Below are 19,172 nucleotides of genomic sequence, written 5' to 3'. Positions count from 1 at the left end.
CAACTTTCATAAATTACGTGCACTACCGCCACCGACCTATTTTGTCTTTCAGTCACCCACGTGGGTATAACCAATGAGATGGGAGAGGCAGAACTTGCAGCGCAATCTGCGTCAGAAATAGAACTGACTTCTATTTTAGCCCTTGGCAACGCAGACGCTCGTTGGCGCGTGTGAGCAGTGTGGGTGCAGTAATTGAATATAGATTTCAAAATGTATTTTGCAATGCTTGCGCAGGCGATGCTAGCGGTGTAGTCAGCCTGTTATCATCACAATGCAATGCTCAGAAGGGGATGACTCTCGAGGAAGGGTCGCCCGCGACCTACGGAGGTAGCGTTCGAGATGTGATAATTTAGGCTGTAAATTTGCAAATGTATCATCTCGAGACGCAATACTGCTCGAGAATCACTCGATAATCTCCTCAACCCGAAGAGCTTTAGAGGGCTATATTAAACAAGGCAAAATGTATCCCATCATGCTGTGCATCAATGGGACAATTTGTGAGTGGATAAATAACCCATTAATTTTCAATTAGGTATTACAAAAGCTTTTTAAGCTCCCTTTTCTGTATTGTTCTTTGCCCTCCATAACCACTTCATGGCTGGGTTACAATGTAGGATGCAAGTGGTGCGCCCTCTTTTGATAATTGAGAACTCTCAATAGGCAGCAGACTGCAATGTGAAAGACATTACAAAATGTACTATATTACAATTGTGTGGGGCCCACTTTCATTATGTAAGCATTTTTTGGTTTTTACATCGACTACCCAACATATTTCATTTCAATCATCCTGCTACCAATTGTCCAAAGCAAATTCCCTATAAATTCTAACATAAACAAACTTCTAATGAAGCTGCTGATTGCGTGAACTGCTAAACATCTTACACATCTATCCTTACCCAGTGTCTTTCTTCTCATCTAGCCTCCGTTTTAAGCAATGAATATAGAAAGTCATTCAGAGGTGAGAGACGTGGCCTGGTCATGAGTTCAGTCAGTCTCAATAGGTCAATACATTGAGTCTTAAACAAGTCTGCAGTCAGTCAAACAATATGTTGCATATTCAATAACACCCGGTAACAGTCTCCAGAATGTCAAAAACAATGTTTTTCTTACAAGAATAGACATTTGGATTAATGTAGAGGGTACTAAGCAATACACTCAAACAAAAATGGCATGCTTACTCAAAAGATGCTCTGAAGGTCGAATGTTATTTTTTCCCCAGTAACCGATATTGTTTGAGCAGGGCCCTCAGTCACAAAACTATAAATCAGCAACATTGAGTTATATATGCATGTTGAGCCACAGAAGTGTGTAGGCTATGTTTGACATGTTAGTCCATCATGCAGGTCATGTGTATCAATTGGTCACAGAAAAGCGCACGGCCATTACAGTACCTCGCAGGGCATCCATGGCGGGCAGGATGTTCTCAGACCACTGGTGAGCTGCAATGGCCGAGTAGATCCCTGGGAAGTCTCGCTGCCATATGCGCTGACCCACGGCCCACACGGCCGTCAGCTCTGGGTTTCCCTGCACACAACACGTTTCAACCCATTTAAATCAACTTTAACATACATTGGTAACTAGACTATACTAAACGATATTCAGACTATGAGTCTGTACACTCATTCTCATGAATTTAAGCAATTCCGTGTGCAGGACAGGTCCCACTTTTGTACTACCATCTTCAATGTGTGAAATTAGACAATGACTGGCCTACCTATTCAAGAGTTGAGTTCCCAGTATAGCTTTAACTCGTTTTCATCGTCTAACAAAAATATGCTTTATACACAAAGAAATTTACACAGACCTGTGCCTCAGCTATCTATACTGAACAAAAATATAAAACGCAACATGTAAAGTGTTGGTCCCATGTTTCATGAGCTGAAATAAAAGATCACAGAAATTTTCCATACACACAAAAATATCAAATTTTGTGCACCAATGTTTACATCCTTGTTAGTGAGTATTTCTCCTTTGCCAACAGCATGGTCATTACACAGGTGCACCTAGCGCTGGGGACAATAAAAAGCCACTAAAATGTGCATTTGTCACAACACACAATGCCAAAGATTTCTCAAGTTGAGGGAGCGTGCAATTGGCATGCTGACTGCAGGAATGTCCACCAGAGCTGTTGAATGTGGATTTGTCTACCATAAGCCGCCTCCATCGTTTTAGAGAATTTGGCAGTACGTCCAACCGGCCTCACAAGCACAAACCATTTGTAACCACGCCAGCCCAGGACCTTCACATGCGGCTTCTTCACCAGATGGCTATGAAATCCATAGATTAGGGCCTAATGAATTGATTTCAATTGACTGATTTCCTTACATGAACTGTTACTTAGTAAAATTGTTGCATTTACATTTTTGTTCAGTCTAAATATATTAGATAAATGCTAACCCTAACCATTCTCACCGATTTAATGGCTTGAGGAATTCGCTTCCACAGGTACCTGGCATTATTCCTGTAAAAAAAGTAACAAAAGTCATTTGACAATTAAAGGGGAATGGAAACACTAGACTTTAGAACGCCAGCTAACACAGAAACAGCCCTGTGAAAATGCGCATCATACAGAAAGAAATGCCCCCCCCCCCCCCCAAACTGCCAATAACACTTGAGCATATTGAGTCTTCATTATTTAGTAAGGATTGATAATATGAAATCAGAATGGTAATATATTTTACTGTGAATGAGTTCGACGTTTTAGTGACGGTGGTATTTTTCTAGAATTCTATGGAATGTTCTGTGATCAGACACTATCTGGATAGTATGTAAACACACACTACATGGTCAAAAGGGACACCCCTTCAAATGACTGAATTTGGCTATTTCAGCCACACCCATTGCAGACTGGTATAAATGCAAGCAAACAGCCTTGCATTCTCCATAGACAAACAATGGCAGTAGAATGGCCTTACTGAAGAGCTCTGACTTTCAACGTGGCATCGTCATAGGATGACACCTTTCCAACAAGTCAGTTTTGTCAAATTTCTGCCCTTGTCAACTATAAGTGCTGTTATTGTTAAGTGGAAACGTCTAGGAGCAATAACATCTCAGCCGCGAAGTGGTAGGCCACACAAGCTCACAAAACAGGTCCGCCGAGTGAAGCGCATAGCGCATAAAAATCTTGCCTGTTCTCGGTTGCAACTCTTACTAGAGAGTTCCAAACTGTCTGGCATTTAGTCTTACATATGACAACGAAAGACATACACAGTATAATATTAATAAAACAAGAACTTTATTGAAACAATAAGGTTAGGGGAATACATTGTCTCATTCAAACCTGAAAACAAAGTGCAAGTTACAATGCTTTCATAACATACAACATTAATCTCAGGGATATTGTCTGTCCTTGAGCTGTTCTTGTCTGTTGATGTTCTGTATTATGTCATTCTGTATTATGTTTCATGTTTTGTGTGGACCCCAGGAAGAGTAGCTGCTGCTTTTGCAACAGCTAATGGGGATCCTAATAAAATACCAACATCAGTCCTACTTGTCAAGGCCTGCCAATGAGTTGGTAAAAATTAAGCCTATATAGGGTAAACTGGGAAGATGGCGGCCTGAAGATGGTGGTGCGGAATGCTGAAGATGGCGGTGCAGAATGCCTCATAATAAAAACAGAATATTAAATATCTGTAAAGCTGACTAAATATTAGCACTTCACTTCAACTTTGATCCACTTATGAGCAGTGTTGTGTTCGAGACTACCTAAAGCGAGACAGATTCAATATCAAGACCGGAGCGAACCGAGTCAAGGAGGGGGACGAGAAGTCCCAGACCGAGTCTCTTTTTATGTAGTGTTGACTATCTGGTCGTGATGTGCGTTTTGTCCTATATTTATTTATATATAAATAAAAAATTCCCATTCCCCATCCCCACAGTACGAATTTTGCCTTATTAGTGCGTCATTGTAAATAACAATTTGTTCTTAACCGACTTGCCGAGCTAAAAAGGTTAAATAAAATAAAAACAGAAAAATGAGTCCAATTCAAGACCATGACTGTAACTGTCAAATCGTCACCATAGGAGTTCAAAATGTCCTGTATTTGTGTGTTCATATTTTAGAATTTGTCTTTAGACATTCAGAAAGGTGAAACAAAATGCATGCTGAGGGCAAATAGAGCCACTCTACAAATGATTACTAACCCAAACAGTGGGGAACAATGAGGGCCTCCTACACTTTCAGAGAAAGGCTAAGGATTTATAAAATGATACAATTATTCGTATCATTTTCAATGATGTTCTCATTTAATATCTTCAGTTTTTGTTAGAAAGGAAAGGGTTAACACTTCAGAGAAAAAAAATATCCAATCAGGATTTTTCTTTGGTGGTCTCTGCTTGCTCAGTCAGCCATTGGCTAGGCAATCAGAAGGCATCTGCCATTCAACTATATTAGGGCAACATTTTGGAGTGACAGTGGAATCAACCAACTACATTGACTTTAAACATGGGTGGAACCATTTTTACAAAAACATATGGAAACTGCCTTCAAAAGATCAACAAGTCACTGAGCAATAGTGCGCAGTATGTTTCCCAGTCTAGTTAGCTAGCTGTTGTAGGCTAGTTTGCAGCAACAGGCGTTATCGAATAGGATGTTGTTGCTAATTTGTTAACTTCTTGTTGAAAGTTATCCTTGAAAATTGATACATTTCAAATGATCATCATATGGTGAGTGGAACTTCTTTTATTGCAGCTCGCATGCTGTTAGCCATTGAAAATAACTTGTGTGTGAAACATTGTTGCATTTAAACTTTAGCTTACCTTTGTGTGATAAACATGAACTGTTTTTTTGCAATGGGAACTAATAGTTGTACATTTCGATTGGGAACTGCCTTAGCCTAATGGTTGTGTTTTTGTATTATGATTTGGACCTGGCTTATTATGTCAGAGTGAATGGACTGGTGTCTTTCCATCAGTCCTGTGTAGTAGTGTCTGGAGAAGCAAGCCCTGTGTGAAAACGACACATTATTCAGATTTTCCTTCAAAATCACACATTAAAAAAATGATGTTCCTAAGTTTACAATAATGCTTAAACAACATCAGGAGAACATTTGAGGTCTGGGAAAAATTTAACATTTTGTGGAGGGTGTAGTTAGCCTTTAATTAAATTGAGCAAAATCAGCATAAACCATTCTGTCAGGTAGGCCTACATTGCAGTCAACATTTAATTGGAAGGTTTTTAGGGAAAACCTTTAGAAATGTTCCTGCAAACGGCGCATGATGACTGAATTGAGCATCGTAAATAGACTAAGGACCAAACTTTTTCAATACCTGATTTGCATACCCATTGTTGCCTTGGTTAGCATTTATTATTGGTAGATACTTTTGGTTATGTAGTGTATGTGGACACCTGATCATCAATCATCACATTCCAAAATCCAGGGCATTAATATGGAGTTAGTCCCCCCTTTAATGCTATAACAGTCTCCACTCTTCTGGGAAGGCTTCCCACTAGATGGAAAATTGCTGTGGGACTTCCATTAAGCCACAAGAGCATTAGTGAGGTCGGGCACGGAGACCTGGCTTGCAGTCGGCGTTCAAATTCATTCCAAAGGTGTTAGATGGAGTTGAGGTCAGGGCTATGTGAAGGCCAGTCAAGTTCTTCCACACAAATCTTAACAAAGCATTTCTGTACGGACCTCGCTTTGTGCACGGCGGCATTGTCATGCTGAAACAGGAAAGGGCCTTCCCCAAACTGTTGCCACAAAGTTGGAAGCACAGAATCGTCTAGAATGTCATTGTATGCTGGAGCATTCACTGAAACTAAGGGCCTACTGCAAACCATGAAAAACAGCCCCAGACCATTATTCCTCCTTCACCAAATTTTACAGTTGACACTATCAATTGGGGCAGGTAGCGTTCTCCTGGCATCCGCCAAACCCAGACTCGTCCGTCGGACTGCCAGATGGTGAAGTGAGATTAACCTCCCCAGAGAACGCATTTCCAATGCTCCAGAGTCCAATGCCAGCGAGCTTTACACCACACCAACAGACTCCTCGCATTGCACATGGTGATCTAAGGCTTGGGCGCAGCTGTTTGGCCATGGAACCAATTTCATGAAGCTTCGGACCAACAGTCCTTGTGCTGACATTGCTTCCAGAGGCAGTTTGGAACGCGGTAGTGAGTGTTGCAACTGAGGACAGATGATTGTTATGCGCTAAGAACTCAGCGGTCCTGTGAGCTTGTGTGGCCTACCACTTCGCGAATGAGCCGTTGTTACTCCTAGTTTCCACTTCAATAACAGCACGTACAGTTGACCGGGGAAGCTCTAGCAGGGTACAAATTTGATGAATTGACTTGTTGGAAAGGTGGCATCCTATGATGAAGCCACATTGAAAGACACTGAGCTCTTCAGTAAGGCCATTCTACTGCCAATGTTTGTCAATGGAGATTGCATGGCTTTGTGCTTAATACACCTGACCGCAACTGGTGTGGCTGAAATAGCCGAATCCACTATTTTGAAGTGATGTCCATAAGTTTGAAACGTCTTTCCCACTTACCGGCTACAGATGTCATTCTTCTGTGAGCTGCGCCATGCGACAACCAGTCTACAATGTGTGCTGTGCGCATGTGAAAAAACTTCACATGATTTATGATTGTGTAGGCTACTTTGTGCATGATTTCTCTATTGTACTACATAATTAACAAATTGGATACCTCCACTACACAACTGAAGGGATTAAGAAGTGAGTATAGGCAATGAACACTGAAAACTAAGTGGGTATAGGGCGTATACCTGCATATCTGACCCGATTCAGGAAATAAGGCGTATGTCACAAGTCACAAGTTCCCAGGAGAGCCATTTGACTGTAAAAATATTTCTAATCAAAATGCATTTTTTTTCCAGAAATGCTTTCTCGAAGATGTGAACTTTCATGTGCCTTAATAACAAACTTGTATGCCATGGACGGCAGGTAGCCTAGTGGTTAGAGCGTTGGACTAGTAACTGCAAGGTCGAATCCCTGAGCTGACAAGGTAACAATCTGTCGTTCTGCCCCTGAACAAGGCAGTTAACCCACTGTTCCTAGGCCGTCATTGAAAATAAGAATGTTCTTAACTGCCTTGCATAGTTAAATAAAAGGTAAAATAAAAATAAATACATTTGTAAAGAGAAATAAAATTGTTAAATAATGAGCATTGTTGGTTAAGCCACAGAAAAAGAAAGCAACCTTCCCACTAGCCATGATTGGCTGAGATAATGAGTAGGCTGGACATGCCGAGAGAAGAGTTTGGATTGGTCTGCCATATTGAAGGCTTCTGTCTATTTGAGCTCGTCAGTCTGTGTTGGTAATCCTGTCGAACGCGGCTTTTAAAAAATACATATTGTATAGTGGAGCTTCATAAGTGTGCTCGCCACCTTCTGAAGGATCAAGTTTTGAAATCAGTGGAATTAGAGTATGATAGCTAAAGAGACGGAAAAACACCTGTCTGCGGATTACGTCTTCAAACTAAGGGCAACCGTGGTATGACAATCCTGACGGAGATGCATAAATCATGATGTATACAACGGGTGTTGTACACACGTAACATTAGCTAATGAGCCAACTAGCTAAGGTTAGCTAGTTAAGCAAAATTGAACAAAGTGCCAACAATGCCACTGTGCTGGGAGCTAACCAACCAGGTTCAATGTTAGCTAGCTAACGAGAAAAGCAAACAGCTCTGGGAAACTAATAATAATAATGTCCACTAGGAAGCCAGCCAGCTAACGTTAGCTAGCTAGCTAACAGTACACTTTAGCTTGACCTGAAATCACTTTGTCAAAATTAGAAACGTGTAATATCTGAAAATAAGATAGCTAGCTACATTTTCAGATATTACACGTTTCTAATTTTGACAAAGTGATTTCAGGTCAAGCTAAAGTGTGGGTAAATGTAAAATGGACAAAAGGCAATGCTACCAAATACTAATTGAGTATGTAAACTTCTGACCCACTTGGAATGTGATGAATGAAATAAAAGCTGAAATGAATCACTCTACTATTATTCTGACATTTCACATTCTTAAAAAAAAGTGGTGATCCTAACTGACCTAAGACAGGGAATTTTTATTACGATGTCAGGAATTGTGAAAAACTGAGATTAAATGTATTTGGCTAAGGTGCATGTAAACTTCCAACTTCAACTGTACATACAGTGGGGGGAAAAAGTATTTGATCCCCTGCTGATTTTGTACGTTTGCCCACTGACAAAGAAAGGATCAGTCTATAATTTTAATGGTAGGTTTATTTGAACAGTGAGAGACAGAATAACAACAAAAATATCCAGAAAAACGAATGTCAAAAATGTTATAAATTGATTTGCATTTTAATGAGGGAAATAATTATTTGACCCCCTCTCAATCAGAAAGATTTCTGCCTCCCAGGTGTCTTTTACACAGGTAACGAGCTGAGATTAGGAGCACATTCTTAAAGGGAGTGCTCCTAACGGCAGCTTGTTACCTGTAAAATAGACACCTGTTCACAGAAGCAATCAATCAGATTCCAAACTCTCCACCATGGCCAAGACCAAAGAGCTCTCCAAGGATGTCAGGGACAAGATTGTAGACCTACACAAGGCTGGAATGGGCTACAAGACCATCACCAAGCAGCTTGGTGAGAAGGTGACAACAGTTGGTGCGATTATTCGCAAATGGAAGAAACACAAAAGAACTGTCAATATCCCTCGGCCTGGGGCTCCATGCAATATCTCAACTCGTGGAGTTGCAATGATCATGAGAACGGTGAGGAATCAGCCCAGAACTACACGGGAGGATCTTGTCAATGATCTTAAGGCAGCTGGGACCATAGTCACCAAGAAAACAATTAGTAACACACTACGCAGTGAAGGACTGAAATCCTGCAGCGCCCGCAAGGTCCCCAAGCTCAAGAAAACATATACATGCCCGTCTGAAGTTTGCCAATGAACATCTGAATGACTCAGAGGACAACTGGTGAAAGTGTTGTAGTCAGATGAGACCAAAATGGAGCTCTTTGACATCAACTCAACTCGCCGTGTTTGGAGGAGGAGGAATGCTGCCTATGACCCCAAGAACACCATCTCCACTGTCAAACATGGAGGTGGAAACATTATGCTTTGGGGGTGTTTTTCTGCTAAGGGGACAGGACAACTTCACCGCATCAAAGGGACGATGGATGGGGCCATGTACCGTCAAATCTTTGGTGAGAACCTCCTTCCCTTTGCCAGGGCATTGGAAATGGGTCGTGGATGGGTATTCCAGCATGACAATGACCCAAAACACACGGCCAAGGCAACAAAGGAGTGGCTCAAGAAGAAGCACATTAAGGTCCTGGAGAGGCCTAGCCAGTCTCCAGACCTTAATCCCATTGAAAATCTGTGGAGGGAGCTGAAGGTTCGAGTTGCCAAACGTCAGCCTCGAAACCTTAATTACTTGGAGAAGATCTGCAAAGAGGAGTGGGACAAAATCCCTCCTGAGATGTTTGCAAACCTGGTGGCCAACTACAAGAAACGTCTGACCTCTGTGATTGCCAACAAAAGTTTTGCCACCAAGTACTAAGTCATGTTTTGCAGAGGGGTCAAATACTTATTTCCCTCATTAAAATGCAAATCAGTTTATAACATTTTTGACATGCGTTTTTCTGGATTTTTTGTTGTTATTCTGTCTCTCACTGTTCAAATAAACCTACTATTAAAATTATAGACTGATCATTTCTTTGTAAGTGGGCAAACGTACAAAATCAGCAGGGGATCAAATACTTCCCCCCCCCACTGTACGTACATACATACATACATACATACATACGACTGTATGTATGTATGTATGTATGCATGTATTGCCCAGCGACAGCCCCGAAACCTGAAGGATCTGGAGAAGGTCTGTATGGAGGAGTGGGCCAAAATCCCTGCTGCAGTGTGTGCAAACCTGGTCAACAACTACACGTTTCGTATGATCTCTGTAATTGCAAACAAAGGATTCTGTACCAAATATTAAGTTCTGCTTTTCTGATGTATCAAATACTTATGTCATGCAATAAAAAGCAAATTAATTACTTAAAAATCATACAATGTGATTCTCTGGATTTTTGTTTTAGATTCCATCTCTCACAGTTGAAGTGTACCTATGATAAAAATTACAGACCTCTACATGCTTTCTAAGTAGGAAAACCTGCAAAATCGGCAGTGTATCAAATACTTGTTCTCCCCACTGTGCGTACGTAATGCTTCGCCAGGCTATATGTATGCATGTATGTATGTATGTATGTATGTATGTACATATGTAATTTGTCCCGGGATATAAACATTGAGTTGTTATTTTACCTGAAATGCACAAGGTCCTCTACTCCGACAATTAATCCACACATAAAACGGCCAACCGAATCGTTTCTAGTCATCTCTCCTCCTTCCAGGCTTTTTCATCTTTGAACTTATATGGTGATCGGCATCTACACTTTCATAGTATTACCACAACTGGCAAAACAGTTAATCTTTCAATCACCCACGTGGGTATAACCAATGAGGAGATGGCACGTGGGTACCTGCTTCTATAAACCAATGAGGAGATGGGAGAGGCAGGACTTGCAGCACGATCTGCGTCAGAAATAGAAAGGAGTTCTATTTTAGCCCTTGGCATGGCAGACGCTCGTTGGCGCGCGCAAGCAGTGCGGGTGCAATGATTGAATAACATGGATTTCTAAATGTATTTTGCGACGCTCGCGCACACGACCGTTCTGGTCAGCATGTAATGGTCAGAAAACATTTTCTTTAGAAGGGCTAGGCCTATAGAAAACCTGACTTACATGTCATTGTGCAGTAGGTAGAGCGCCAACAGCTGGGCATACACTTGAGGGGTTGCAATGCCACCTGGAGCCTGGCGATAAAACAAACAATTAGTCAATGTCTAGCCAATAGCTAGGTTTCCATCCAATTTATGACAGATTTTCATGCGAATATTCTCATCTGCCAATTTTCCCACCCATGGTTTTTCCATCAAACTCACATGTTGCTGATAAAGAGTATTGATGTAACGTTATAAGCAAAAAAGTGCCTTTTATGTGCACTAAAGGAAATATCACCCCTTTTCAACTTCATATTAGAGACTGAGGAAGATAAGTGTTTCAAATGACAACCAATAGTAGACAACTAGTAGGCAATGCCTACTCATAATTGGTTCAAATCACATGATGCACACCGATGATGTCATAGGAATCACGTATCTTCCGCAATATTTTTTCAACAAAAAAGGGGAGATTTTCACATAATGTTGAGGTGGTGCTGGAAATGAATATGAAGTTTAAATATATATATATAAAAAAAAATACATGTACCGAATTCAAATCAAAAGTTCAAAGCATTTCCATCACATTTTCAATTCTACTGATGGTTTTGTAAGTAGAAATGTTGCGTTAAATAGCAAATGTGCCCACTCTGGTCTAGGGATGTGAGCTCGAGCTAACAGTTCGCAGAGACAGTGCGGCTAGGCAAGCCTAAATGAGACTATTATAGATAATAGCGAGATTTATTATATTTGTCAAACGGCAGCCAAGCATCATTTATCATGTCACCAGAATAAGACCATCGATATTTATTAGAGGTACATCAAGTTCAAAACGTATTTACTCTGTAGTCTTAATAAACTGCACGTGTTCCAAAATCGTAGTGGGAAGACCACATAACATCGCGTGACTCCAAGTTTACTTCGATATGATTATTCCAACCATATTTCCTGCATAATTAATTTCAGGGACAAAATGTCCCACCATGTCGAAATAACATTGCTTGTTGACATTCATAAAATTGTACCGCCATTTTCTGTTAGATGGATACTTGGCTAATGACGGTCATGAAGTTCCAAACATTGTACCCTCATGACTGAAGATGTCCATTTAATAACGTGGCTATATAGATAGCTGCACGACCTGGCCGAAAGGACCCATCCAGGAAACATTTTACTGTATATTAAACAACCTTAACGGTCTGCGAATATTACTTTACGCACAAATTGTAAAAACCTAGCTAAGGATAAATGCTCAACACAATGTGATATTTGAATATGTGAATAGCTAGCTACTTTCCTCCTGCTACATAGCAAATCGCAGTTAAATGCTGTGTTCAATGTAATGTTATGGCCTAGCTATATATGCTGTGCTCACTACCTAGCTAACTGACGTAGATACGGGTAGTTAGCTACTTTCTCGTACGTTAAATACAGCGTTAGCTGTTCCCAATTGAATGTTATGATCTAGTTAGCTAGCTATGTTGTGTTTGGATGGCTAGCTAGTTAGCACAGCTAGCTAAGTTAAAACACACAGACCAAAGAGATTCTCTTTGCGAATAGACACATTTAAAGCTTCAAGTTCCACACGTTTGATGAAATACTTGGATATAACTACCTCAAGTTCCTGTGTTTGACACTGCTCTAAAAGTTTATCATAATTTTCATCCATTATAACTACGGCAGGCATAGCGTCGTTCACCAGCGTCTCGTCAGCAGAGAGGAATAAAAAGGCCCAACTTGGCGGAAAATGTGTCTCCCTTCAGCACAGCAGGTGGCGTTGTTTCGCCACCAAGTAATACGTTTTTGTGGGGGGGGTCAAAGAGTGTCTTATTCTTCTTCGGTGGGGTTTTAACGGCGGTTAGCATCCAATAGGTTGCCTTACCGCTCCCAACTGAACTATAGTATAGATCCATTACACGTTGTGGTTCCCCTTTCTCAATGTATCAATAGGCCTATAGCAAATGGCATTCATTTTTCATATGTAAATTGCACTTTTCAGTAGTGCTCAAGGCATTCCATGAGCACAGCATTTATTTTTCAACTCAAATCAATAAGCCCAACCAGTCCTCCATGACAACAAAATCATAAACAACAGAGTAATAAGTCCTTAGTTTTGAGGTCATCCTCAGGTAAACCAATTTGGCTAATCTTTTCTTCCATATTTCCAAGTCCTATTGAAGATCAAGGGGTATAACATTTATTGGAATGACTTGAATTCTGATAGACTTTGGTTTTAAATGTAAATATATAGTTTCATCGTATTATTATATGTAGTAGAAAGCGATGGGTTAGAAGAAGCCTACAGAACCAACCCGTAAAGTTAAATTTAAAATCCATATATGGCCAGCTATGTAAACTTTAGCATTGATTTATTCTGCAATAGATGTCGTTCAATTGGTAACATACATTTTTGTCTTCTGCTAATGCCTCTTAAGGGGAAAGTAATCTACTGTATAAGTAACAGAATTTAATCAGATTACATTACCGAGTTTGGGTAACCCAAAAATTACGTTACTGATGACAATTTTGGACAGGTAAACTAGTATCGGATTAAATTTAGAAAGTAACCTACCCGACCATGGCTATGAATGCCAAGAAGCCAACCTTACTGAAACATATATCACTCATTGGCCTATTCCTCTGTTCTGGCACAGATCTACTATTCACAGGGATCCTCTCAGAATCCCTCACCCTTGATCCACTCTCCTCTACTTTCTTCACATCCTCAGCATATGACACCTTCTGCACTACTCTGACCTCGACCACCTCAACCACCCTCTCTAACACCGGACACTGCCAATCCCCAGCAACATAGGCACCCCTACAGTTGACACACTTTTCCCACCAAAACTACACATTCCTCTGTCCCATGTCCTCCTGTACACTTCCCACATCTTTCAATCTCCCTCCGACACTCTACTGTGATATGCCCATAAATGTGACCTATAACACTGCAGTGGATTCGGCACAAAGCTCTAATAGCATAACTCATATGTCCTAACATTACTTTGTCAGGTAAAGAAAGACTGTGTCACCTCTGTTTCACCACGCTCTCAGCCGGGTCTGCGTCGCACCAAACGACAGGCGTCACAAACACCAGGAATCTTCAACTTCAATTACCCCACCTCCACACTTAAAGAGCAAAAACTATTCTGGGTGCCGCAGTAAAAGTATTGTAGGGAATACTCAGTAGGGTCTGTAGAATGTATAGATGGTTTCATTTCATGGGGCTTTGAATAATACGGAGTGTTGCTGACCTTTTACTGTGGTCAAACAGCTTAAAATGGGGTGCCTGGACACTATATGGTACAAATATACAGTAGCTGTACAGGAAAAACGATTATTTGTGCAGAAGTAAAAGTGTGGTTGGGATTACTCACTAGGGTCTGTGGAATATATATACTGAACAAAAACATAAACGCAACATGCAACATTTATATTTACATTTTATTTCATGATTAAACATATAGCTTAATTTCATCAGTCTGCTCTATCATTCAAGTTTAAAATCTTAACTTCTTTCACTTAAATAATTTCCTCTCCAATCACTCATGTATTCACATTGCCCTCTCATAAGACTGCGTTAGAGAACAAGCACACCACAACTGCTACTGCTTTTTTAAAAGGCAGAGGCTGAGGATCCAACTTTTCTGGACCATGCTTCTCAGCTGTGCAAATAGGCCTACCCAAATGAACTTTTAAAATACCTACCATTTCTCTCTGAATGGACCCTCTCCCATTAGTCACAAGTCAATGTGAACACACTAACACACTATTATTTGGAGTGGTAAGCCTGAACTCCTCAAAATGAGCCTAATCTGACAAAACACACTCCAGTGTATCCTGGCTTATTTCAATGTCAACCTCTCCAGTTACATGCTGCTCATCTGATTCAATTTTCATAAAGCTTACGATTTCCTCATCTGATAAACCTCGACCACAACTTTCTGTCTCTAAGTCAGTGTTTCCCAAAGTTGGTCCTGGGGACCCCAAGAGGTGCACGTTTTTGTTGCTCTAGCACTATACAGCTGATACAAATAATAAACTCATCATTAAGCTTTGATTATTTTAATCAGCTGTATAGTCCTAGGGCAAAAACCAAAACATGCATCCTATGGGGTCCCCAGGATGGAGTTGGGGAAACACTGCTCTAAGTGATAGTATTCATTCCCAATATTTTGGGTGTCTGAGATTTGATTGGGCTGCACCACTGACACTCCATCATATGAACTCTTGGATGCATCAGGATGTAGATCAGAAGCAGGTTCTTTATCCTCAAAAGTGTGTATATTTTGCATATTAAGTTGGCAGTCTGAGGGTTCTCTTATCAGTTGACATTCCGTCATTTAAACTCTCCACAGGCAATAGGTTTTGTACCCAAGCCTCATTTACATTCTCTGTTTGTACCATTTTGTTAAATTTCACTTTGTTGTCACTAGTAGTAGAATGTATAAATGTTTCCCTTATTCTTGTCCCACATATTCCTGAGATTTGTAACACTATGTTTAGTGACAATGAGTTTTCCAATTGGCCATTACAAAGTTTTTGCATCTTCCTCCCCCCAAATAATACAAATAAATCATTATGCTGCATAACGGAATGTATTGTCATTGAAATAGCATGTTAATCTACATTTATTACATTTTTTTGTAATTCCTAACTTTCTGATCCTCCCCCACAATACCTGCCATCCCCATACAATTTATCTTTCAGATTTGGTGGTTCAACATCATTATTTTCATTTATCATCTGTTGTGTCAAATTATTCTGATCTATGCATTTATCAGTACGGTTAACTTCACAGATAACAATCACTACAGACGACAGCGTATATATAGAATAATGGCGCAGGAGGGAATGGCAGCCGTTTTATGGGCTCTTAAAATCTGTTAGGGCTAGGGGGCAGTATTTACATTGTCGGATAAAAAACGTACCCGATTTAATCTGGTTACTACTCCTACCCAGTAACTAGAATATGCATATAATTATTGGCTTTGGATAGAAAACACCCTAAAGTTTCTAAAACTGTTTGAATGGTGTCTGTGAGTATAACAGAACTCATATGGCAGGCAAAAACCTGAGAAGATTCTGAACAGGAAGTGCCCTCTCTGACAAGATCTTGTTCTTCTTGTCTCTGTTTATTGAAGACTGAGGATCTTTGCTGTAACGTGACACTTCCTACGGCTCCCATAGGCTCTCAGAGCCCGGGAAAAAGCTGAATGATGTCATTCCAGCCCCAGGCTGAAACACATTTGCGCTTTTGGCAAGTGGCCGATAAGAGGATAATGGGCTTAGGCGCGTGCACGAGTCGATCCTGTGCTTTATTTTCTTTCGTCTATTTACCTAAACGCAGATTCCCGGTCGGAATATTATCGCTTTTTTACGAGAAAAATGGCATAAAAATTGATTTTAAACAGCGGTTGACATGCTTCGAAGTACGGTAATGGAATATTTAGAATTTTTTTGTCACGAAATGCGCCGTGCTCGTAACCCTTATTTACCCTTTCGGATAGTGTCTTGAACGCACGAACAAAACGCCGCTGTTTGGATATAACTATGGATTATTTGGGACCAAACCAACATTTGTTATTGAAGTAGAAGTCCTGGGAGTGCATTCTGACGAAGAACACCAAAGGTAATCAAACTTTTCTAATAGTAAATCGGAGTTTGGTGAAGGCTAAACTTGCTGGGTGTCTAAATAGCTAGCCCTGTGATGCCGGGCTATCTACTTAGAATATTGCAAAATGTGCTTTCACCAAAAAGCTATTTTGAAATCGGACATATCGAGTGCATAGAGGAGTTCTGTATCTATCATTCTTAAAATAATTGTTATGCTTTTTGTGAACGTTTATCGTGAGTAATTTAGTAAATTGTTAGTAAATTCACCGGAAGTTTGCGGGGGGTATGCTAGTTCTGAACAAAACATGCTAATGTAAAAAGCTGGTTTTTGATATAAATATGAACTTGATTGAACAAAACATGCATGTATTGTATAACATAATGTCCTAGGTGTGTCATCTGATGAAGATCATCAAAGGTTAGTGCTGCATTTAGCTGTCTTCTGGGTTTTTGTGACATTTTATGCTAGCTTGAAAAATGGGTGTCTGATTATTTCTGTCTGGGTACTCTGCTGACATAATCTAATGTTTTGCTTTCGTTGTAAAGCCTTTTAGAAATCGGACAGTGTGGTTAGATTAACGAGAGTCTTGTCTTTAAAATGCTGTAAAATAGTCATATGTTTGAGAAATTGAAGTAATAGCATTTCTAAGGTATTTGAAAAACGCGCCACAGGATTCCACTGGCTGTTACGTAGGTGGAACGATTTGGTGCCACCTACCCTAGAGAGGTTAACCAACCATGCTATTTTGTTTTTTCGCATTGTTTGTATTATTTTATACATACTGTTGCTGCTACCATCTCTTATGACCAAAAAGAGATTCTGGACATCAGAACAGCGATTACTCACCTTGAATTGGACAAAGAATCTTTCTTTAATGAGTCAGACGAGAGGGATTTACTCCAGACACCCGAACAGGCCCTCATGCCTGTCATTTGCAGGAGAAAGAGACGGAGCTTTCGCGGAAGGAGATCGGGGTGCCTTGTGAGGATCTGGTGATGAATTGCTAATCTGTCTTTGCCATCGGTACTATTGGCAAATTACAATAAGCTTACAATAAAGTGTACGAATGAAAAGCATGTATATCCTACCAACTGGACATTAAAAACTTGAATATCTTATGTTTCACAGTGTCGTGGCTGAACGACGACATGAAAAACATACAGCTGGCGGGTTATACACTATCGGCAGGATAGAACAGCAGCCCCTGGTAAGACAAGGGGTGGCGGTCTATGTATATTTATAAACAGCTGGTGCACGATATCTAAGGAGTCTCTAGGTTTTTCTCGCCTGAGGTAGAGTATCTCATGATAAGCTGTAGACCCACTATCTACCTAGAGAGTTTTCATCTATATTCTTTGTAGCTGTCTATTTACCACCACAAACCGATGCTGGCAATATGACCGCACTCAATGAGCAGTATACGGCCATAAGCAAAGAGGAAGGAACTATTGGACAGCTGGGAGGAACTATTGGATATAAGAGCAACGTCAACTTACCAACATTATGACCAGGAATATGACTTTCCCGAAGCGGATCCTCTGTTTGCACCACCACCCAGGACAATGGATCAGATCCCAGTAGGTGATCCAAAACAATGGCGCCGCAGAAGGGGCAGACGGAGCAGTCTTCTGGTCAGGCTCCGTAAATGGGCACATCGCTCACCGCTCCCGAGTATACTACTCGCCAATGTCCAGTCTCTTGACAACAAGGTAGACAAAATTTGAGAAATGGTTGCCTTCCAGAGAGACATCAGAGATTGTAACATTCTTTGTTTCACGGAAACATGGCTCACTCGGGATACGTTATCAGAGTCAGTACAGCCACTCGGTTTCTTCACGCATCGCGCCGACAGAAACAAACATCTCTCTGGTAAGAAGAAGGGTGGGCCTGAAAGAACTTCATTGGACTCTATGTAAACTGGAAACCACATATCCTGAGGCTGCATTTATTGTAGCTGGGGATTTTAACAAGGCTAATCTGAAAACAAGGCTCACTAAATTTTATCAGCATATCGAATGCGCGACCCGGTCTGGCAAAATTCTGGATCATTGCTACTCTAATTTTGGCGACGCATCCAAAGCCCTCCCTCACCCTCCTTTCAGCAAATCTGACCACTACTTCATTTTGTTGCTCCCAGCCTATAGACAGAAACGAAAACAGGAAACACCCGTGCTCAGGTCAGATCAACGCTGGTCCGACCAATCTGATTCCACACTTCAAGATTGCTTCAATCACGTGGACTGGGATATGTTCCGGATAGCATCAGACAACAACATTGATGTATACGCTGATTCGGTGAGCGAGTTTATTAGTAAGTGCATCGGTGATGTTGTACCCACGGTGACTATTAAAACCTTTCCCAACCAGAAACCGTGGATTGATGGCAGCATTCGCGCAAAACTGAAAGCGCAAACCACTGCTTTTAATCATGGCAAGGCGACCGGAAACATGACCGAATACAAATAGTGTAGCTATTTACTCCGCAAGGCAATCAAACAAGCTAAGTGTCAGTATAGAGACAAAGTAGAGTCGCAATTCAACAGCTCAAACACAAGACGTATGTGGCAGGGTCTACAATCAATCACGGATTACAAAAAGAAAACCAGCCCCGTCGCGGACACCGATGTCTTGCTCCCAGACAAACTAAACAACTTCTTTGCTCGCTTTGAAGACAATACAGTGCCACTGACACGGCCCACTACCAAAACCTGTGGGCTCTCCTTCACCGCAGCCAACGTGAGTAAAACATTTAAACGTGTTAACCCTCGCAAGGCTGCCGGCCCAGACGGCATCCCTAGCCGCATCCTCAGAGCATGCGCAGACC

The 19,172-nt window shown here is 40.9% G+C and overlaps 1 protein-coding gene across 1 annotated transcript in view; it reads right to left on the bottom strand.

The window, feature by feature from the left end:
• Nucleotides 1–12,490, bottom strand: part of cops8 (COP9 signalosome subunit 8) — a 31,264-nt gene extending 18,774 nt beyond the window's left edge. Inside the window, exons 1-4 of the mRNA XM_029710827.1 lie at nucleotides 12,344–12,490; nucleotides 10,751–10,821; nucleotides 2,413–2,461; nucleotides 1,392–1,524 (exon numbers count right to left, since the gene is read on the bottom strand). Coding sequence (XP_029566687.1) covers nucleotides 1,392–1,524; nucleotides 2,413–2,461; nucleotides 10,751–10,821; nucleotides 12,344–12,415 — 325 coding nt within the window. The 5' untranslated portion in view covers nucleotides 12,416–12,490. The remainder of the gene's footprint in view (nucleotides 1–1,391; nucleotides 1,525–2,412; nucleotides 2,462–10,750; nucleotides 10,822–12,343) is intronic.
• Between the last annotated feature and the right edge of the window lie 6,682 nt (nucleotides 12,491–19,172).

Source organism: Salmo trutta, chromosome 24 (assembly GCF_901001165.1).
Source record: "Salmo trutta chromosome 24, fSalTru1.1, whole genome shotgun sequence".
In the NCBI taxonomy this organism is placed as follows: Eukaryota; Metazoa; Chordata; class Actinopteri; order Salmoniformes; family Salmonidae; genus Salmo; species Salmo trutta.
Note: the sequence above shows the minus strand (reverse complement) of the source record. Positions and strands in the feature narration are given on the sequence as shown.